Source organism: Canis lupus, chromosome 4 (genome assembly GCF_011100685.1).
Source record: "Canis lupus familiaris isolate Mischka breed German Shepherd chromosome 4, alternate assembly UU_Cfam_GSD_1.0, whole genome shotgun sequence".
Taxonomy (NCBI): Eukaryota; Metazoa; Chordata; class Mammalia; order Carnivora; family Canidae; genus Canis; species Canis lupus.
The window spans coordinates 63051291-63075126 of NC_049225.1; the positions used below are offsets into that span (position 1 = coordinate 63051291).

At 37.3% G+C, this 23836-nt stretch overlaps 1 protein-coding gene across 1 annotated transcript; it reads left to right on the forward strand.

Moving 5' to 3' along the window:
* The first annotated feature begins 7877 nt into the window (after window positions 1-7877).
* LOC119871595 (myocilin opposite strand protein-like) lies at window positions 7878-8631 on the forward strand. Its single transcript, XM_038535465.1, has 2 exons — window positions 7878-7901; window positions 8392-8631. Exons 1-2 carry the CDS (start codon window positions 7878-7880, stop codon window positions 8629-8631), a joined length of 264 nt encoding a protein of 87 aa, XP_038391393.1.
* The last annotated feature ends 15205 nt before the right edge of the window (window positions 8632-23836 follow it).

Below are 23836 nucleotides of genomic sequence, written 5' to 3' on the forward strand. Positions count from 1 at the left end.
ACTGGTCCAGAAGAATACCCAACAGACTCTCAAATCATTAATTTTTGGATTAGGCCTTTACTTTGGCAACATGTGTACAAATAAACAAGCATGACTGAAATTAATTTATTGCATTCAAGAGACATCTGTAATTCTGCAGTTACTCGGCGAGAAAGAATTAAACAATTTCAGCTTTGACCATTTCCCTTTTTATTCCAGCTAAACAAACCTCGCCTTCCTAAATTACTCAGATCCTCTCTTCCAGCTGATAGGAAAACAAAGGGCCTCATAAATGAGCCTTTCTTTGTATTAATACAAATAAAAGCACAAGGATGACATTAAAGTGTCATGAAAGACCAGTTTGAGACAAATTAAAGACTAATGCTCCTTGCTTCAAGTGGATCTTGGGCATCTGTGCCAAAGTATTGCAGCACATGCTATGTGAGAGAACAGGATCTGAGCTCATCCCCTTACAGTTCTGAAATATGAAGGCTGGTGTACAAATCACCCTTGAATATCTTGTGTATCCTGGAAAGTTATATTCAACAGGACCTTATTTCAGATTTTTCCCTCTATTTTAATATATTTCTTTTTTAAAAGGGAAACTATTAACTAGAGAAATGTGAAAAATACAGTCTGTGAGATTGTCACAATGCCTTCTTATCTCACTAGGAACACTTTCACCAAAACTGCCAGCTGTCTAAGGGATGGATTGGACTCTTCTGACCCAGCATGAATAACCTAAGGCTAAAGAGCAGAAATGCATCAGGATAAATGACAGTCTTATTCCAATAATTGACAATGTTCCAGGGTTTTTGAGATTTCTGCCAAGATTAGAAAAATTTTAATAATAGGTGGCTAACTGGGAACAGGTTCATAAGTACCAATATATGTTACTGGAAACCCTGCAGGAAGAAGGACGGGGGAGAAAAAAAAGAAGGTAAATTCAGGTGGTAGGTAAATAGAAGAGGAGGCGAAGGAAGCCCTTTTATAATGATAGAAGGAAGCCATCGACCTATAAAAAGGCAACCTATAGAATGGGAAAAAATATTTGCAAACCATGTATCTGATAAGGGGTTAATATCCAAAATATATAAGAAACTCATACAACTCATTAGCAAAAAAATACATAATCTGATTTTAAAATGAGCAAAATACCTGAATAGACATTTTTCCAAAAAAGACATAAAAATGGCCAACAGAAGTATGAAAACATGCTCAGTATCATGTAGCATCAGGGAAATGCAAGTAAAAACCACAATTAGATATCACTTCACCTATTATCACTAACCTATTAGGCTGATTATTATCATTTATTTACTCTGGTTAGGGTGGGGGACATGAAGATGGAAAGATACTTAAAATGCATTTTTCCTTTTTCTACATAAGAATCTTTGTCACTTGGTGTTGTTTTGAGAGTTTTGTGGAAGTACGTTGAGTGGAATAAGTTCCATTCATTGAATACCCACTATGTATTTACTCTTATTTATTTTATTTACTCTTATTTATTTACTCTTATTTACCCACGATGTATTTACTCTTATTTAGTCTTACAACAACATCATAAGGAGTTTTATCTGGATTTATCTGGGTTTATAAGGAAACTAAATATCCAAGAAGTTAATACATTATGAGATTTGCTCAAGTCATACATATAATGGTAGGAGAGCTGATTGATTGAATCTGGATCTGGCTTCAAAGTCTGAATGTATTATATTGCCCCCCCCCCCCAAAGTGCCAAATTCCCTGAAAGCAAATTAAAATCTCTGCATTAGGCATTTAATTGTTCAAGCAGATTCTTTCTGTAAGTAAGATTTAATATTTAATTATATGAAAATGTCATTAAAAAATAGTCTCCATGCCTAGTGTGAGAGCCCAATGCAGGGACTGAACTCATGACCGTGAGATCAAGACCTGAGCTGAGATCAAGAGTTGGACACTTAACCAACTGAGCCACCCAGGCACCACCAAAATGTCATCTTCTTAATATGGGTTCTCTTCCATAAAATATTCTTTTCTAGATTCCTTTAGGACTCGGATGACAACAAAGTGTTCTAGAAGGCAGACATGGAGCCAGAAAATATACTTAGCATTTTGTGGACAGTTTCATGATACATAATTTGTAAGTTAAAAATATGAAATGATTATTGACTTACTAAGTTCAAAATAATTTATAACCCATTTTGCTCTAAAAAGAGCAAACTATTCAGTTGACTTGAATAATTAGCTAAATATTTCTTTACTCCTTCATTTGTCCTAACTAGATAGTTTCAATCTTTGGGGCCAGAGAGTATCATAGCCATCTTTATTTCTCCAGCAGTACCTAGCAGTTCCTGATATTGTAAGTGACCAACATTTGTTGAATTTATTCCTGCTGAGACAGCTTGACAATGGAGTGTACAAAGAAGAAAGGCTTCTATAGATAAGAACTGTACTGATTGTCTTTCAAAAGAGATAGAATGGTTTAGAATTAAGGCTAGATGGAATGATTCACATTTGATACTCTTTACAGATTAATAGATGACCCTTTTAAGTCTTCAAATATCAACAATTCACATTGAATTAAGAACATTTTAGATCTATCATTTTATGAATATTTTCCCAGTCCAGCAACAATCATTCTATACATTTATATGGTAATGGATTATTATTTTTGCTCTTTTATAAGGGAACAAAGGAGGCAGGTGCCCTGACGAATAAGCACACAGGCTGTATTTATCTCTGGGCTCCTCTTATTTATCGACAAGTTTATGGGTGTTACTGGCTGCCTTCTGTTTGTATTCTTTTTGCTTCTTTTTTCTTTTTGCTTTTTATTTGCTGGCAACTCTTACTTATACTTTGAGAAAATAAAAAGGGTACCTGACAGACTCTGGTTTTACTTTATTCTTTTTTTTTTTTAAGATTTTATTTATTCACGAGAGACGAGAGAGAGAGAGAGAGAGAGAGAGAGAGAGAGAGAGAGAGAGAGAGGCAGAGACATAGACAGACGTAGAAGCAGGCTCCATGCAGGTAGCCCGATGTGGGACTTGATCCCAGGTCTCCAGGATCAGGCTCTGGGGTGAAGGCGGCACTAAACCACTGAGCCACCAGGGCTGCCCTGGTTTTACTTTATTCTTATCTTGTTTTTTACTTGCACAATATGAGTGCTATAATTAATATGGCAATGAAAATTCAATATTACATTGAATACTATATATTTAATACTATATTTCCTGTGACAGTACAAGGCAATAGTGAAAAATTAATAAATGATGATGGATTAAGAGTTTACTTGCTGTTAACTTTGGACAAGTTATATCACCCCTCCAGATTTCATTTTTAGCATATGAAAAATGAAGAGAATAAAGCGAATAATATACAAGGACCATTGAAACTTTAACATCCTATGAATGACTGCATGGTATAGATTAGTTCATTACTTCTGTTTTTCCACTAGGAGAGTCAAGTTACTTGTAGTTTTATGGGGTAGATGAGTTTAGAACACAGCTTTACCACTTATGCTTTTTTAAAAAAGATTTTATTTATTTATTCATGAGAGACATAGAGAAAGGCAGAGATATAGGCAGAGGGAGAAGCAGGCTCCCCATGGGGAGCATGATAGGGGACTCGATCCTGGACCCCCTCAACCGCTGAGCCACCCAGGTGTTCCCATTTCTGCTTTTCTTAACCAGATGCTAACTTCAGGGTAAATTAGGTATTTTTTCTGGTATCAGAAATACACTTCCTTCAACCACTTAGGGTAGGCCTAGAAAGAGATTCTTTTTACAATGCCTTCCACTAATGGGGTAAAAGCTTTCAGAAATATTACTATTCTCACTAATATTCAAGCTACTCTATTAAAAAAAAATGTTTTTAGCCTCCTAAAACTTTTATGCCCAGTAAGGAGAAGAAATAGCCAGAATTCATCTAACTTTAGATGAAATCATATACTAACCCAAACATAAGTTAACTTGGAAGAAATTCAATATCTTCACAGTGAACTTCTAGACAAAGTCTGTGAAAGTAGTTGCTATTTTTCATGAATATTGGGTGGGGAGGCTACCTAGCTACAAATTACACTGTACGAGCTTGGGAGTCCATAAATTATTTCTAAAAGATTATTGGTGATATTCTTTTGTTATGTAGAACAAATTTCCAGAAAGAAAATTACCAGGGTTGATTGATATCTGATATCCAAGCAAGTTAAAGTGAAAAAAAAAAAAAAAAAAAAAGAACAGGAAACTTATTATAAGCGCCAATAAAATACTCACTATTTCCCCTTCTTTAAATGTGATTTCTTTTACTTTTTTCTTTTATGGGCTTCACTTTTCTGACTCTAGCAATATGTGATCAAAAAATGTAATGTGCTCCAAACATGGAGATGAATTGCAAAAGCCAGCCAGAGAATTTATTTTAATACTTTAGACTACCCAGAGGATTTGAAAATATATCTTAGATTTTTAGGGATTCTGGAATAAATTTGGATTATGCTACTAGCAATGGGTAACTAACACTTTGTGTTCACTACTAATATACATTGATATTTTTATTGAGATACAGAAAAATCTCTAAAGAGGCCCTCAGGTATCTTTTTGCTCCAGAACACTCATTGTTACTTCCTTCAATTAGCAATAAAAGAGTCGCTAACCATTGGCAGATGACAGTAATCAACTCTGTAAATATGTTCTAAATTCATTTGAATTTTATATGGAAATCAGTATGTCCTGAGTTGTGTCCCTTCTATCCAAAGAATAAATATCCAACTTTGAAATTAATGTTTAAGTATATGCTTATGTATTAATATTTAGATTTAAAAAATCTACAGATAGTTTAAATAAAAATGTATCATGAATGGATAAATGAATTGCTGTTTATATCTTATTTTTAAAAGTTTTGCCATAGTCTTATAATCTGCTCCAATATTTTGTGCTACTGTCAAAAGAGAACAATGAATATTCAGAAATGTCATTGCCTTCCCCAGATGGCCTGACTTTTGGAGATTTTTGTTCTTGAAGGTTATATACAATTCTGGCAGTTTATCCCATGAGGAGGTTATGGCCTTTGCAGCCTCTCAAAAACAAATAAAATAAATACCACTTTCTAAACTGTGCTCACAGAAAGATTTGCAACCACTCAAGTCTGAAGGGCAGTTTGAATTGATGTGCCTTGATTAGCAGACTCTCCCTATTCTGAATTTAGCAGACAGCCCACACTGACCTTGACTCAAAGACCAGCAGACTGACTGGCATTTACAATGTAATTTGGATGCCAGTGGATCATTTTAGTGTGCAAAACATTGGAACTTGGTAGAGGATGTGGAGAAAGATTGGTAGACAGGTAAAGAGATGTATGGATGAACAGAGATTGCCAGAGATGATTTTTGTGACATTGATTTAATTCACCACAGTGAGAAATAATTATTTTTTAAAAATGGCTTCTCCAGCCAATCTGTAATTTCTGGATTTGGGCAGAAATAATAGGTGCCTGGGACTTCCCTGTGCCCTAATGATTGTCAGATGTTAGGAAAATCTTGCACCTAAGTAAAGTTGGTGGTAGATCTGCACCAGGAATTCTTGTCTCTACAGAAAACTGCCTAGGTTTGGTTGGTACCTTTAATACAGTCATCAAGTTATACCTGGCTTTTAAGTGCTAGTTTGATCTAAGGCATGGCTTCTTTTATTTGTAGTAATCTTATTGTGACTACGGGAAAATCATGATTGAAGGTTATGTTGCGTGCATCTGCTTTGTATAAATGCTTTATTTCACTTGGAAAAAGTTCAAATTTTTGAGTGACCATGATTTTTGAATATTATAGACAGACAAATGAGTCTCTGGAACTTCAAGAGATAATAAGGAAGTGTTTAGTTTTTCAGGGATAACTGAAAAACGTCCCTTTATTTACATATGATGTGGTTATCTTAGAGGGCACTCAGTGTTTGCTTTCTCCCTACTTTGAGCCAACATACACATCACTCTGATTTCCTGAAGTTTCTTCACTCCTCCTTCTGCCAAATAATATCCCAGTCTCCTTTCAAAACTATTTGTAAAACACACATCCTTCAGGAACCTTTCTGGACTAACCTCACCAAGTTCCACTCACTCTCATAATATTCCTGTTGAGTTTTATTTTTATTTTTAAAGACTCAATCATTCATTCATTGATTCATTTAATATATGCAGCAACTCTGTGCTAGGCATAGTTCTAGGCACTTGAGATATATTAGTAGACAAAAAAAAAAGATTTAATTCCTCAAGAAACTTATATTTCACCAAAAGAGAGTGTGGTGATTAATTTTATCTATTACTTTGGGTAGACCATGGCACCTAGATATTTCATTAAATCCCAGTCTAGATGTTACTGTGGAGGTACTTTTATAATGAGATTATTTGGTCTTTGATTAAAGCAAGTTACCTTCCATAATTTAAATGGGACTCATCCAATATTTGTAGGACTTAAGAGAAAAAGACTGAGATCTCCTGAAGGATGTATGTTTTCAGATTGCCTTTGTACATCAGCTGCAACATCAACTCTTCCCTGCATCTTTAATTTTTTTTTATTTATGATAGTCACAGAGAGAGAGAGAGGCAGAGACACAGGCAGAGGGAGAAGCAGGCTCCATGCACCGGGAGCCCGATGTGGGATTCGATCCCGGGTCTCCAGGATCGCGCCCTGAGCCAAAGGCAGGCGCTAAACCGCTGCGCCACCCAGGGATCCCTCCCTGCATCTTTAACCTGTTGGCCTGCTTTCCAGAATTCAAACTTGCCAGTGCCCACAATCAGGTGAGCCAATTCTTTAAAATAAGTCTCTCTTTCTCTACACACACACACACACACACACACACACGCTCAATTGATTTTGCTTCTCTGGAGAACCTTGAATAATAGAGATACATACAACAAATAATAAACATAATAATTAAGTAAATTATATATTATATTAGAAGATGATGTGAAAGAAAAACATAGAAAAAAAGTAGAGCAGGAAAAGGAGGACTGGGAATGTTGGGGATGAGAATCAGGCTGTTTTATTAAGTAGAGAGCCTCATTGTGAACATGAGATTTGAGAAAACATCTGAAGATACAGGGAGAGTTAGCCAAAGGGTTCTATAAAGAAAGAGCATGTCAGGCAGAGTGATCAACTAGAGCAAATTCCTAAGTCAAGAGTGTGTCCAGTGTATTCAAGAAATAGCAAGAAAGTTAATATGGCTGGAATGGAAAACACAAAAGATTGAGTAGTAGGAGATGTGGGCAGAGTGATAACAGAAAGCCATATAAATTAGAGTCTTACACTCCCCTGTAAAGTGAGCCATTGTAGAGTGTTGAGAAAAAGAGTGATATGATTCTGATTTATGTTTTTTAAAAAGTTATTTTTGTCGGCTGTCCTGAGAATAGACTTTAGAGGTCAGGAGTAGCAGCAGGGACATGTGTTAGGAAGCTGTATCCACCAGCTATTGCTTAGTGAAAACCACCCATTTTTTAGTTTTTAGTGTCTGAAAATAAGAACTATTATTTAATTCACAATTATGTGGATTGGCAAATTAGAACGGGCTGAAGTGGCAGTTCTACTGGTCTTGCTTGCATTTGGCTACAGGTCTGCTGGGTGGCTCTGCCTCAGGGAGCTGCTTAGCTGATGGCTTGGACTAGGGATGACTGGGCCAAGTGATTATTCACATGATGGCTGCAGGGTTTCAAGAGAACAAGCAGTAGTGTGCAAGATCTCTTGAAGCCTACGCTCAAAACTGGCCTGCCATCACTTGGGGGTATATTATATTAGTTGAAGTGTGTTATGAGGTTTATACAAATCAAAGAACCAGAGGAATAAATTCCACATCTTGACAGGAGAAGCTCCAAAAGTAAATTACAATGGGGTATGCTATACCAAGGGGAATAATTGCTGCAATTTTTGCAAGCAGTCTACTATGGAGGCTATTTTGGATGTCCAGGTGAAAGATGATGGTTGCTTAGACTAGAATTGTAGCAGTGGAAATGGTGTGAACTGGTCAAAACCCATGTATGTTTTCAACATTGAGGGAACATGATTTCTTGATGGATGGTAGAGAGAAGAAAAGAGTCAAGGGTGAGTCTGAGGTTTTCAGCTTAAATAACTGGAATGATGAAGTTGCCATAAACAGAAATAGAGGAGATTGTATGTGGGACAGATTTCTGAGAGAAGATCAGGACTTTCATTCTGGCCATATTATTTAAAATGTCTGTTAGACATCTAAGTAGAAATGTGAAATAGACAATTTGATAATAAGAACATTTGACAGATAGGAGGAGGTGTAGCTGCCCTGTGGGTACGGAGTCTGTATGGGGCATTCCTTCCCGGGACCATGAGCTGAAGTGTGGAAGGGGTCCTATGCCGAGCTGAACTGGGATCAAAAGATTCACAGGTGCGGTGAACCCAAATTCCTTGAGTCCTCTGCATGCAAGGCCGTGGCTCAGAAGAGCCCCACAATCAATGGCAACAACCTGCCCCATGGAGACCTGGCCTCCAAGGTGAGCAGACGCAGAGTCACCATGGCCACCAGAAAAGAGCGATTTACTAAGAAAAGTGATGAAGCCAGGGCGATATCCTCCACTCTGGATCTGGAGCAAGTCCCTTCTAGTGTGGCCAGCCCTACAGAACCTCCGGCCCCTCCTCCTTCACCAGTAGAAGACTGCAGAATCTAAGTGGGCTTCTATATCATTCTAGCAAAGTTCCCCTGATGTCTTGGGGGGTGTCTTTGATGACAGTCTTGAAACATCTTTCTTCTTTCTTTCCTATTTTTCTTGTCAATCACTGCTGAGTGTTGTTTATCCTCACTAGTTTATATAGAGCCATCTTTGGTCATTCAAGTCAAGTCTCTGATATGAGTCCACATTTGGTCTTTAATTTGTGTCCTTCTATAGAACGTAGTAAATTGTATTGGAATTAAAAAAAAAAAAGCTTAAAGCTGGAGTGATTCAACATGTAGCTAATATTTAAAACCATGGGACTGACCAGTATCACCTCAGGAATGATTTAAGATAAAAGGAAAGGACAAAGGCTTGAGCCCTAGAACTAATATACTAATACTAATACAATGCTGATTCTAATACTAATATGATGCTCCTAATATGATAGGAGTTCAAGAAGAAGAGCAAGAACTGATAATGGAGGCTGAGAAGGAACAGAGAGTGACATGAGGAAAAAACATACTAAAAGAGGGCAGTGTACTGGTGGTCATAGTAGTAACGTAGTAGTAGTAGTAGCAATGGTGGTAGTAGTATAATAATAGCAGCAGCCGGGCAATAGTTGTAGTATAGAAGCAGTAGTACAAGTAATAGTGGTGGTGGTGGTGGTAGTGGTAGTGTGTAGCACCAGCAGTAGGAGTAACATAGTGTAGTAGTAGTTGTCATAGCCACAGCAGCAACAATGGTATGCTCCAAGCACTGTTCCACATACTTCATGTGGATTATTATTGAATCTTCACAATAATCCTTTTCTTTATGAATGAGGAAAATGAGTCACAGAAAGGAAACTAACTTTTCTAGAATCACACAGCCAGTATGTGATGACTCCAGAAGTCACATGTTCAGACATTATGATTCCAGAGCCTTTCCCCTCACCACTCTGCTATACTGACACTCAGGAAGTAGGAGCAGTGGCCTCCTTAGTTCTGGGGTTACAACACATTACATTTTAGGCATCGGATCCAATCATCATTTACTATGAAAGCCATGCTCCTGGTCCTATAACCATTCTTCTAGCATACCTTGCTCTTATTTATTTACTTAATTATCTCCACTTCAACCTAAAACCAGTTTGAAGTAGCTTGTACAAATTATCTAGCATAACTAAAGAATAAGTGATGGGCTTGGGCAGACACTTTGCTTCCATAGATCCTTCTAATACCTGACATAATTCTGGTAGGGAAATGATAAAATTTGCTTCGCAACCAGATTAAGAAGGTAATATGTAAATTTGATAAGCTCTTTCTTAATTGTCCATGTTTTTCATAGCATGAATGGTAAATGTCCTTTATTATTAAGTATCAGCAGCATGTCAAACTTTTTGTGCCTTATTTAATGAAAATATTATCTTTGAATTATAGACTCATTATAATTGTGAATAACATAAAGAATAATGTTTTTTTCCTATTCAAATTTGGCCTTAGAATCACTTCTATCTATTTCAAGTTTCTCTAAGAATGATACTAACACACTTCCTATTCTTTCTTTAATATACAATGCTTTGACACAGTACAAAAATATGCCTTCAGCCTAAATTATTTTTGTCATAGTGGTCATTTAAATCCACTGTTGGAAGTAATAAAGCAGAGGTGATGGTGGGATATCTAAGTAGAGAAGTCTGTAAGCAGGTAGGCTAGCATCTAAGACCTTGGTTCAGTGTTATCCACCTAAAGCACAGTGTGGTAAACTAAGTGTGATTTTAAACCCATTTGAACACAGGAGAAAGAAAAAACTGATGCAAACTCACATTTCTGTCATCAAACTGCCACATTTGGAAGTGAATACATGTTTAAAATGAGACATGTTCTTAATCTCTCTTGTTGCCTCTAGTTTCTCTGCTCTTAAATTCATTCTTTTCACTACCACCAGATCAGTCATATTAAAGCCTCACTCTGTGTTTCTTTCCTGAAAATCTTTAACAACTATCTATTACCTATAAGACCCATACAATGCTCCCCTAGCTTGGGCAGATGGCTAACTAAGGCATCAGCCATCCCCAACACTTTTCTTCTTTGCTATTCCCCTTATAAAAGCTGAAAAGCAGAAACCTTTTTCTCTGCCTCTCTTTCAGCTGTAAGTGGCCATTGCCTCATTTTTGGACAATGAGACATAAGACTAGTGGGGATCCTGAGAAAGATTGCTTTTCTGATTAAAAGAACATATGTGGTGGTTACTATTCTATCTCTTTGTTTTGTGTCTTCATCATAAGTATAGTGCCTGGAACTTTTGCATCCATCTTGTGACCAAGAGGAGATAGATATAAAGATAAAAAGTCCCTAAAGACGGTAGAGCAGAAGTAGAAAGATCCCGGTCCATGAGAACTATTGAACTGCTGATACAACTCTGAGATTACCTGCTTCTAGATTTCTTGTTAAGAAAATAGTAAATGTCCATATGTTTTTGTCAGGTTTTCTCTTTCATCATTCCTAACTAACACAGCTTGGCATTCAAGCACACTATCTGATTTAAAACTGTCCTTCCATATACACTCACCTTTTTTACTTGTTTCAAAAAATCTCTACTAGTTTCCATTTCCAGAACACTTCCTGGCCTTTCCTGCTTCAGTGACTTAGCTCATGTTATTTCTTCCACTTGGAATTCCTTTTTTGCATTCTTCCACCGACACCCTCCTCCCTTTTTTTGTCTTTAGTCTTGCTATATATTCTATCTAGTTTTAGATGTCCAGCTTATGTGTCACCTTCTCCATGAAAGCCTTCCTGATCTTTCTAGAGATGATAGTTCCTTTCTTTAAATTCCCATGGAACTTAACCATGTAACAAAAATCATACCAAAACGCAGAATATAATGACATGTATACATGTCATTTCATCTTCTAAACTGTAATCTTTGACTAAAATTTGACCCATATATCATTATTTCCCCTGAGGTGGGGGACTTTGAACTTCAGTGTTCAATTTTTTTTCCTAAATGAGTTGATGAATGAATAAAGGAAATGGATTCTAAGTCTCTAAAATATAAAGTAGTGTGGAGTAAGTGAATTGAGAAGTGGTGATATAGAGAGGACTCCCTAGATAAAGCCAAAGAGCAGAGTATTCTCTCAGTGTAGAGGCCACAAAAAATCCTATCAATTACAGGACAACCTAAATGAGGTTTTGGTCAATTGCAAGAAATGAAGCAACTCTTTGGTCTCAAGTAATATTTTGACTGTTGGGTGGTTGTGCTTTTCTGCATAGTTTTTGTTACATTTAATGAGAATTTGGCACATGATTCTATATATTCTACAAGGGAAACTGGGCCCATAAAATATTCTAATTAAAAATTTTATTCTTTGTGGTTTTATTCACATGTTTTCTTTGTATTATAACCTAATATGCTTCCTTAGAAAAACACATTTCATTGTTTTTGAGTCATTTATCCATCTTGAGTTTATTAAACTTGAATTAAAATTATTCTAAAAACAAGGCTCTGTTTTCTACACTGGAACTTCAAAAACTTTTGAAACTAAATAAAGTTAAAATTCAAAACACTAAGCAACTATAAGTCTTAGAAATGCAAAGGCCTTGCCCATCTCAAATATAGGCATTTATTACAGTAACATGGGAGTCGTTTTGTTTCTTGGTCTTTTCCAGTCGAGGTTGATTAATGTGATGTTAAATGCCTAATATTAAGTAATGAATTAAGTTACTCATCCTGTACCTAGCCCCTTCCCACCCACTTGTAGCAGCAAAGGGTGGTTAAGGATAAACAATTATGTGAGTGGAAATAAATATACTTATGTGTACAGACAGACATATCCATGACCTTGAAGAAAGAGAAAGGAAGAGAAAAGCTATGAGAAAAAAGCTTTCAAATATTTGCCTCTCTGTCTCCATCATGTTTCGTAAATACGTATTACAGAAGAAACAAAAATGCTTAGCAAATAAGGGAAGCCCGTCAGCACTCCCTAAGGACTGCTGTCACTACTAGATCTTGATAACAGCCAGCATTCTAAAGAAATATAGTTAAATCATGGACTTTTTAAAGTTAAGACATCCAGAAAAGTCATAAGTCCTGATTACAGATTCTGGCATGAGCTAAGTAACAGTTTTTAGACATAGTGTCCTCTTAGTTGTAAACCCACATATGGGGTCCTTTACTGGCCAACTTCAGAGTCAATCTCTTCATGCAAGCCTGGAACTCTATCTACTCCTTTCAGATCTTTCAACAGTTTTCAAGGAGTCAGCCTTCCTTCTTTCCAGAAAGCAACCACCCATTCTTTCAACTTCATGTCACTAACATTACTCATCACAGAGAAGAAATAGACAAGGGCAATCTTTTTTTTTTTTTTTATTTTGGAAACTGCCCAAGGTTCCAAATTTCTTTCAAAATAATCTAAGTAGCTCTCTGGTCTGTGACTCTCAGTTTTTTCAGGGGTTATTATAATTGTTTTTTATGCTGGGACACCTGTACCCCGATGTTTATAGCAGCAGTGTCCACAATAGCCAAACTATAGAAGGAGCCTCGGTGTCCGTTGAAAGATGAACAGATAAAAAAGATGTGGTTTATGTATACAATGGAATATTACTCAGCCATTAGAAACGACAAATACACACCATTTGCTTCGACGTGGATGGTCGTGGATGGTAAAGGGGAAAGGAGAAAAAATGAGTGGGAAATTTCAGAAAGGGAGACACAACATGAAAGACTCCTAACACTGGGAAACGAACTAGGGGTAGTGGAAGGGGAGATGGGCGGGGGGTGGGGGTGACTGGGTAACGGGCACTGAGGTGGGCACTTGATGGGATGACCACTGGGTGTTATTCCATATGTTGGCAAATTGAACACCAATAAAAAATAAATTTATAAAAATAAAAAAGAATTGTTTTTTACTTTGTTCATTCATTTATTCATTCATTCTTTCATTCACTTCTTTATTCATCAAATATTTATCAAGCACCTCCTATGCAGCAGGCACTGTTCTGGACTCTGAGAATACATCAGGGGACAGAATCCTAATGGAGTTTGCATTCTAATGGAAAGAGATAATTATAAGCAAATAAAAAAAAACCCCAATATGCCAGATAATGATTAGTAATGTGAAAAAAACAAGCAGAATTATGGAAAAAGAGAAAGCTAGGTGGGAGGACTGCTATTTGCATTGTGTAGTCAGTAAAGAATGTTCTGATAATGTGCACCAAGGAGGAAATGAGGGGTACACTATGCAAATATCTGGGAGAAGAACCCTCTGGCAGAGCAAACAGAAAGTGCAAAGATCTGAATATGTTGATGTGTTCAGAGATGGGCTGGAAGCCACTATGACTGGAGCAGAATGGGAAAAATTTGTGGAGGAAATGACATTAGATGTGACATAGCTGAGGCCAGATCAAAGCCTTATCATCCATTTGAAGGGTTCTGGCATCTACTCTAAGCAAGAAAGGAAGCCATAGAAGAATTTTTAGGGGAAGAGTGGTATGATCAGGTTTAAGTCTTAAAGAGTCACTTTGTTGAGAGTGAACTGTAGGGGTCAAGTTTAGGAGAGTTCAGCAAGGAGAACAGTTAGGAGACTACTACAATAATTCAAATTCTAGATGGGCTCTTGTCATAAAAATTTATATATCTAGCCCTGTCTGCATTGGGTGGTTTTTTTTTTTTATTTTTATTTTTTTGCATTGGGTGTTTAACCAAGATGCTCACCTCAGAGCCAGCTTCTGGTTATAGCATTTCCTCACAACCATTCATAACCTGCCCTGATCTCATTTCTGCACATGGACCAACATCTCTTTAATCTATCTACATTCAAGTCAGCCCTGTGATACTATCCTAGGGAAGGAAGATACTCAGCTTTATGGCTCTCAGAGTTTCTTCCTCTGGGCCTTAAATGTTTTTGAACAATCTTGCATTTGTATCTTTCTCCTCTTCCCAGCTATCTCTGCTACCTCCTGTTTTGATACCTCTTTCATTATTTGGTCCATTTTTTAAAAGTCCTCTTGGTCTTACTCATACCACATTAGGCTATATGTTACTAAAGCTGGTTCTGGCTTTAGTTGGTTTTTACTCTATTTACTTGTTCTCAGTGGTGCCTGAAATGAGTCTTTCTGAGGTGATGTGTGTTCTATGGCAAGTGACATCATCCTAGGGGCACCAGTGCCTCATTCTTTAGCATTAGCAGAATTTGTCCTGCTTCCTCTATCCCTCAGACTTCCTACAAAGTTCCTATTTCTAGTGTGAGAGATGCCTCTGGTCCAAAGCTCATTTTCGGCACAGTAGTGACTGACAGGCCCTGAGCCTTCATTCTATTTTTCAGTTCTGACCACCTTTTCCCATTACCTATGCCAGAGGTTGCTGGCAACCCACCAGCCATATCAGCTCCCAGATGTGTTTCATTTGGCCCATACAGTGCTGCTTAAAAATTTTGGATAATTGCCAACACTTAGAAATGATGAGATTTATATAAAAAACTGAAATTTTCATTTCTCTTGAAAAATTGGAAGACTTGGCTAAACTAGATATGCACACTCACATAGCAAATGTAAACTGGGGTTGAGTAGCAGCTGCATCATTTGACAGGGGCATGCACTCTGCTCTGACTCCCAATTTTATTGGTCATATTCTCTGCCTGCTGGTCCCTCTAGATATTTAAGTGCAAAGCCTCTCATTCTCTCATACTTCACTAGCCTTTCCAAAATTATTCTAGAGGTCTCCAATGCCCTTGAAGAATTTTTAAAGATGAGAGTAATCATTTAAAATTGTACTTTAAGGGATGTCTGGGTGGCTTAGTCAGTTAAGTGTCTGATTCTTGATTTTGGCTCAGGTCATGATCTCAGAGTTGTGAGATTGAGTCCCACTTTGGGCTCTACCCTGGGCATGAAGCCTGCTTAAGATTCTCTCTCTCCCTCCAAAAATATAAAATAAAAAAATAAAATTACACTTGAAATAAAATTAACATCTCCTGCCATATAGGAAGAATAAGATACAATTTCACATAGGAAAGTGACTAGTTTCTTATATCTCCTCAAAAATAATAATCCAAATTGATAACTGGCTACTTGTCCAGTTTAATGCATCCTGTATAATCATTGGATAAACACCTTGACCTTCCCTTTGGCCCAGCCATTCCCTGCCCCATTCTAGCAAAGTCTTCTGAAATAAGATTTATAGAAAGATCGACAATGCAATGTAACTGTAGACAGAGCTACTGGTGCTGGATTTGCTACTTCTGACCTATTGCCAAAGATTTTATTGCCCCTTGATCCATTTTCAGGTATCTGTATGGTGAAGGAGGGATTCTCTAATATCCCACCAGAGTTACTGAGCAATCTCTACTCAGTGGGGTATAAATATATAAAGGTTTTATTTTTTCCAGTCACTGCCTTCAACCATGCCTCATTCATTTTCCATTTCTTGTCACTTAATACCATCTGGGATAGATCCCATAAATTTCCAGTCACTCTGAGCCATTAAAACTCAGTTATTTTAAAGTATCACTCTCAAATTTGATTTAAATCCCTTCCTTCCTTTGTGATCTTTCTTGTGTGGTCCCTGTATGAGTCCTTCAGAGGGTCCTCTGGGACCCATCCACTCTGCAGTTCCCTGACCAGGAGAGCGAGCTTGAACTCCACCTCTCCCACTTCCCATTCACTTGTATCATCACTCTACAGCTTTTTGTTAATGGAATCCCTTTGTCTGGAGGACATCATTGTGGGCATGGCCAGATGCCTAAATCTGCTACTTTCTGCAGTACCCACTTGACCCACAGTCAACTTTCTCATCTTTGCCACCAAACAACAGTAGAGGAAACCTTCGTCTTTCTCCCTTCTGTTCTTTCTCTTTACATGCTTTCTTCCCACCCAGATAGGCACAAGGACAAATCAACCAGTTAACTGCCTAAGCAGACATGTGACCAGGGCATCCATCCATTTGGTCCCATGCTCTGAGCTATTTTCTTGGAGCCTCCCAGTCACTTGCCTTGGTGATGGGAACACCCTTCTCTTCTCCCTGGTGAAAGAGAAGCAAATCATCTGTCATCTAAACCCTATAGTTTCCCTGAGTGAAAGGCATCGATTGACTTTCACCCTAACCTCTTCCCATCAGATTGGAGGAAGGAGGCAGTCACATGTGGGAGGGTCAGTTCTGTGGACTTCTTGTAAGTCCTGAGGGAGGTGTCTGACTGCTCTTTTCAGAATGCAGGGACTTCATGATTTCACATGTGTTGTTCTCTGTTTTGAGACTTGCTGCCAAGTTAGGGAAAGCCTGCTCAATATCCTGCTACACTGTTGTATTTGAGCTGGCTGAATCAGCTAGGGTAACTCCAGTTCTGAGTGACTGAGAACTCGACACAAAATGGCTCTGCCAGTAGGAAGTATATTGTCTTACATAATTAAAAAATGTCAAGTGGAAAGACCTGGCTTCAAGCCCTGTTGATTCTTGGCCCAATGATATCCCCAGGGTCACTATCTCCACTCTGTTTTCTCTGGGTAATAACTGGTAGGTGGAAGAGTCTCAGGGTTCTTATGCAGCCCCACTCAAGATTCATGCCATCTACTTTCCCAGTTGTTCAGATAAAAATCCCGAAATGTACCTTGGCTCATGTGCCTATCCTTGACCTAATTACAGTGTTCAGAGATGGCTGATGATGCTTCAAGAACCACTTAAAATTTGGAAATAACTTTTCTTCATCTCTCCCACTTCCTATGATATCCATCAAATGAGACTATGGATTTTCTAGATTCACCCTTGTCCAAACATAGCCTGAGGGCATTAGATACACTCTAGGACCTAATTCCAAGGTGTAAGGCAGGTAATATTATGGAGTTATTGCTGGGTTTCAGAGAGGCATGAAGAATAGTGGTTAAAAGTTTGGGGCCTGGGAATCAGATAGACCTGCATCTAAATCATGGTTGTACTAGGGCAAGAAAACTTGGGGAGTACTTAACTTCTCTGCAACTCAGTCTTCTTAACTATAAAATGGGAGTATTGATAATACCTAAGTTATTGGGTTGTTAAGAGGATAAAATAAAATATGCATGGTACAATTATTATTGTATAATGCCTGGGACAATTAGGTGCTCAAAATATCACTTTTTTAAAATATAATTTTTATTGCTAAATACTTCCTCCTTTGTGTAGAGAAACCAACACTTGGAAAAACATGTTAACTTATGGAAGTTTTCAGCAGTGTCTGGAAGGTACTAATTTGACACTATTATCCCAGGGGGTAAACAGATTTTTCTGCCAATTCTCCTATTATTCTTTGCATACAGCAAGTAGATAACTCAATTGAAAGATGAAGGGTGGAAGAGACCTAAGTATGTAAAATGTCTTAAGTACTGAGTGTATGTGTGCACGTGAATGTGTATTGTGTTTGTGTATGTACTAGGAAGCTCATGCTAGGATTAAGCTAATAGCGATTTACTGATCATTTCCATAGAGCAACATAGGATACATTGTGGCATGGTAATTCCCCTATGAATTTAGCAACACTCCCGAGACACTGCTGAGGCCTTCTACTTTTAGATTTATCCTCATAAACAGGAGAAAAATCGAAGCATTGTTGTTGTTGGTTTTTTTTTTTTTTCATTTAAAGCATAGCAATCTTGCCAGATTTCACATTTGAAGCAAACTAAAAATATTGATAGCATGAATTCAGTTTTCTAAAATGCATTTTAATATTTATTAAAAAAAATTAAGCAGTACTAAAGTTTAACATGAAAGGTTTCTTTTTTCCATAGACTAGGAATACACCTTCCTGAAACCTAAAATGTTATTTTCTTGAGGAACAGTAACAATGAAGGTGATTTTCCCAAATATACTGTGTGAATTATGTTGAAATATTTGGTATAACTATATAAATATAAAATGAAACAACAGCCCATTATTTCAAATGGCCTTCCATTTATTGAGAATAAGATGTCAATTGGTGCCCTCTTGTGGAAGTAATTATTTTCTGTGCTAAAAAAGAAAATCTATGTAATGTGTTATACCTGCCATAGATGTGTTTTTTCCAGGCACTTTTGATGACTTCAAGTTAATATGTAGTTTTGTTTACATGTGAAGTCCAGGAGAAGATTTTAGCATGAAGCATAATTATGGTCTTCACAGATTTGCGCTGTAAGACTTCTTGAGTAGATTTGATTTATCATCTGATCCAACTGTTCTAAGAACTTTAATCAGAGTTCATTTACGTACATTCACATTTTACCTCAAAAAGTTGAACCAAATAAATATATTAAAATACAGATAAATATACTTTCACAGGCTTTAACCCTGTTGTGACTCCATCAGATTTTTTTCTTCCAGCCTCTGCCCTACCAAAGCTTCTCTTGATGGTTTTCCTCTGGGGATCTCTGGGATAGCTGACCCATCTCCTGAGCAAGTTCGGATCAAGTGGGAAAGCCTCTACCAACTTCATGGCAATGGCCACCTCCATCTCCTTAGTGGCTGGTCATCCTTGCTATATGTGTCATATGAAGAACAGTTAGACTGGCCCAAGACTAAAAGTGATTCCTGAGCTATAGAATTCTATAGAATTCTATTCTATAGAATTCTCTGATACTCAAGGAGTAGCTGGCCAGCTGCTGAGCAGGCATTTGGCAGAATGAATTTAAGCTTGGTTATTTGGACTTAGTGATCTTCATGGTCTCTTTCAACTCTGAGATTCTAAAGCTCTTCTTTTTAACCTTATGGCCAGTCCCACCAAATAAACCAACCACTTCAGTGGCTCCTCTTCAAGATGTCTGTGTAGACTTGAACCTGCTCCTCACAGCATCAGTCTGTACGTTCCTGTGGAGTTGCTCTATCAAGTAAACCCCCAGAACCTTCACAGGGCCAATCAGAGTGTACATTAATCAAGTCAGTGGGCTATAATAGAGATATAAGCCCTTTCACTATTATTTTTAAAGCTATAAATAATCAAGGAATGTATAAATTATCTCTAGCAGGCAACTGTCAGGCATAATTATAGGTGGGATGCTGATTCATATGGGAAAAGAGACAACATAGAAAGTGCAGGTGCATATATTCAAAGGGGTGAAGATTGAATGTGGGCTTTGGGCACAAAGGACCCAGATACAAACCCTAGCTGTTGGTTATTAGATGAATGATACTAGGTAAATGTCCGAGCTTCCTTCATCTTAAAATAATGACTATACTTACCTTGAAGGCTTGTGGTAAGAAGTAAATGACATAAAAATGCAAAGCACAGAGCATGGTATTTAGCACATAGAAGGCTCTTGAAAAACATTGGTTCTTCTTATTAAGGGGAAGAAATACTATAAAAGGTGAAGTCATAGCCAGAAAGGGTCCTTGATGTTCAAGGCCTTAATAAGCATGGAGAAAAAACACTAAATAAATGTTTCTTGTATATAATTAAATTATGTTCATTGAAGATCTCTAATAGGCTTACTTCTTGAATCAGCAAACCATCTCTTCATCTTCCCAAATATTTTATCTTTGATTATTGACTGGGGCATATTTTAATCTCTCAGCATTTGGATTCACACAGTATAAACACTCTTAGCTGACTGTTCTGTACAAGCAGAACACTGTAATATGTACCTAACTTGGCTTTTCATTAGGGCATCTCTGAAACCTGACAGCAAAACCTTTCAGGAAATTACAGCTTTTAGGTCCCCACAGTGGGAGACCTATGGAGAACCTTGATAGATGAGTCCTGACTATTCTTTAGTTCAATTCAAATTATAATATTGGTCAGGTCTATAAATTGGTGATTACATTTTATTCAATTGAGAATAATTTCATGAAACTTAGTAGCATTCAAAGGATGTAAAACTGAAGAAAAATTCTATCGGTGGATGGTATTTGTAATTATTAGCTAAAATGGTGCCATCATGTGGCAAGAGCAAAAATAGCATGTACCCAGCCAATTCTGAAGTAGCAATTTTTTAATTGATTTTTAATCAATTGATTTTGATAATTGAATTAATTGATTTTAATTAGTTAATTTCAATTTAAAATAATGTACTTCAGGGGCATCTGTGTGGCCTAGTGGTTTGAGTGTCTGCCTTTTGGTTTTTGCTCAGGTCATGATCTCATTATGAGAGATTAAGCCCAGGGTCAAGCTCCATGTTCAGCAGGGAGTCTGCCTCTCTCCCTCTCCCTCTTCCTCTGCCCCTCCCCCTGCTCATGCTCTCTGTCTCTCTCTTAAATAAATAAAAAAAAATCTTTAAAAAATAATGTATTTCAGATACTATATAAAATGAAACTTTATTATTTTTTATTTGGATGACTTTAAACACACATAATTCAAATGTACATAAAATGTAAAAGCCTTTTGATTTAATTTCTGTGGTATGAACCCAATGTGGACAATAAGTGGTAAATTTGACTCCTGAAGCTAAGTGAAGCATGAAGTCTGGATCTGAATAATGTTAAATATTAGATTGCTTTGCTTTGCTTAAGACTCTACTAAATAATTTGATTGATTCCCTGAGTAAAAATAAATATATAGAGTGCTAAGAGAATTGACCAGCATAAAAAATATAAAGGCCAGATTTTGTGGTCAATATGGCAGGCTGACTACATAAAATTGTTGGAATTTCAACAGGATATATCCTCAATGAGAGAGACAGAGATAGAGAATGAATGAATGAGGTATCAATGAATACTTGGAAGAAAAAGTGCAGTTGGAGGACTTGTAACTAATGAGGTTAGAGGGAGTTGTAACATTGTCTAGGATGTCTAAGGAGAAGGATACAATGGAGAAAGTTTAGGTCTCAGAAAACTGGGGCTGGAGCAAAAGCCCAAAGGTGTGTGGAAATAAGAACATACAGCAAATACAGGATTTTTAAATTAAAATCTATACTTAGGTTGACCCCTAAACTCCCAGTCACAACCCTCACTGTAGGCACACAACTCTAGGCAGTCAGAAGCTTATGCCTCCAGAAACAAGTTGGAATGTATCTTTCCAGTTTCTATTCCAAAATGCTATGGAAAAGCCTCTTCTTCTGGCTAAGATGAGTAATATGGACAATATTTACCCTTCCAACTGAGACAGCTAAAAAAAGTGGACAAAATACATGAAATAACAGTTTTTAGGATATTGAGAAAATCTTAAAAACACAGACAGAGAGGAGAAAAAGCCACAGTAGGTGTAGAGAAACAAAGATAAGGTAACAGAAGAGAAAATAAAAACTAGAATGCCATGGAGAAACAGCTTCAAAGTACAAAAAAAAAAAAAAACTCAACTTAGAATTATGCAGTTATTTAATATTGTGTTCTATATGTCAATGAGAGAGAGATCAAATTGATTAATTGTTGTATCCAAATCTTCTCTATTCCTACTGATTTTTTGTCTGCTTGTCTATCAATTGATAGACATGTATCAATAGACATGTGTTTAAATCTACAATCACAGTTGGGATTGTGGATTTAAATGTGATTGTGGATTTATCTATCTTTCTTTTAGTTCTGTCAATATTAGCTTTATGTATTTTAAAGCCATGTTATATGGTATATACTAATTCATTTTTTTAACTAATTTATTTATTTATTTATTTTTGGTATATAGTGATTTAAAAATGTTATACCTTCCTCTTGAATTGACCATTTTTGGGGGGTGAGGAGGGGCAGAGGCAGAGGGAGAGAGGGAATCTTAAGCAGATTTCTCACCCAGAGTGGAGCCTAACTCAGGGCTCAATTGCACAACCTTGTGTTCATGACCTGACCTGATTTCAAGAGTCAGATGCTTAGCCAACTGAGCCACCCAGGCGCTCCTTGAATTGATCTTTAATTTATGATGTGATATCTTTCTTTATCTCTTATAGTTCTTACTTTAAAACCCATTTTGTTCTTTGTGAATATAGTCACATGAGCTTTCTTTTGGTTAGTGCTTGCACAGTATATCTTGTCTTCATTCTTTTCTTTCCGATCTGCCTTCTCTCTTGGTGTCTCTTTCCCTGTACCAAGGTCTGAAAAATACCCTTAAAGAGAAAGCTGGAATGAAGGTGAGGCTTACCACATGCGCTTTCTTTCCCTCAATGCAATCCAGTGTGTACAGATAGTTGTTTGATATATCTTTCCAGATTTTAATTTTTTTGTGAGAAGGTAAGCCCCAATCCGGCTCCTCAATCATAACCAGAACTGGAAATGTCTCATCTACTGTCTAGCTTCCAACATTTTTCTTTAGTTGTTTTTCCTATTCTTCTCAACCTTATGGGTTTATGTCTTCTTCCTTTCCCCATACTTTCAGAGGGAGAAGAAGTAAACATATATGTTCAATCCTGCCAGGTTTAATAAGACACTCTCATCTATTTTATGCTGCAGTTTTACCAGAAATTGGTTTCTTGCACGCTTGGTTTCTTCCCTATCCCTATTTTCCCCCACTTCCTAACCAATAGTTCCCTAAGATCATTTCCTTAATAAATACAGGTGTATTTGCGTCCTCATTTCAGCTTGTGCTTCTGGGGAACCAGGCCTAAGGTATTTTTTTAAAAATTTTAAAAATATTTTATTTATTTATTCATAGACACACACAGAGAGAGAAGCAGAGACACAGGCAGAGGCAGAGGCAGGCTCCGTGCAGGGAGCCCGACGTGGGACTCGATCCGCGGTCACCAGGATCACACCCCAGGCTGCAGGCGGCGCCAAACTGCTGCGCCACCAGGGCTGCCCCTAAGGTATTTTATTATATGGTAGTATTTACCTCTTAAATTAAAATGTATTTATATTTTATGTCCCGTTTTTTCATATTAGTTTTAATCAATTTTTGCTGACATGTATTTTCCCTTTTTTATACTTTACTTTCTGTTTCTCAATTCACTGATACTTAACATGTAAAGATTTGTCTAAATGCATTTATGCTGATTACAATGTGGCTGAATTCCCCCTTTCTCCACCTCTGTCCCTTTCCTTTATTTTATGAGTGATACTGGGAGGGTCAGCAAATATGGCACATACTACAAATGGGTCCATCTCCTATTTCTGTAAATAATTTTATTGAAACACAGTCATTTACGTAGCGTCATTGGCTGCTTTCATGGTGCAACAGCAGAGCTGGGTAGCTGTGACAGATCACAGGCTTGGGGTATCTAAATATTTACCATCTGGCCCTTTACAGAAAAGGATTGCTGACTCCAGAGGTACAGAGAAGGAAGCATCTATAGCCTGAGGGCATAGGGTGGGCTGAGTAAAGTATTGGAAGAGATTTTCCTCAGCTAGGTCTGTGTGCAGCCTCTGTTGGCCAAACTAGGATCTGTTCTCTTTTGTA

What these genes read in the sequence shown, in the direction of transcription:
- LOC119871595 (XM_038535465.1), top strand. Translation starts at nt 7,878, where the DNA reads ATGGAGGCTATTTTGGATGTCCAG. An exon ending in AGGCTATTTTGGATGTCCAG is followed by an intron (nt 7,902 to 8,391) that starts GTGAAAGATGAT and finishes TCTGCATGCAAG; the next exon opens with GCCGTGGCTCAGAAGAGCCC.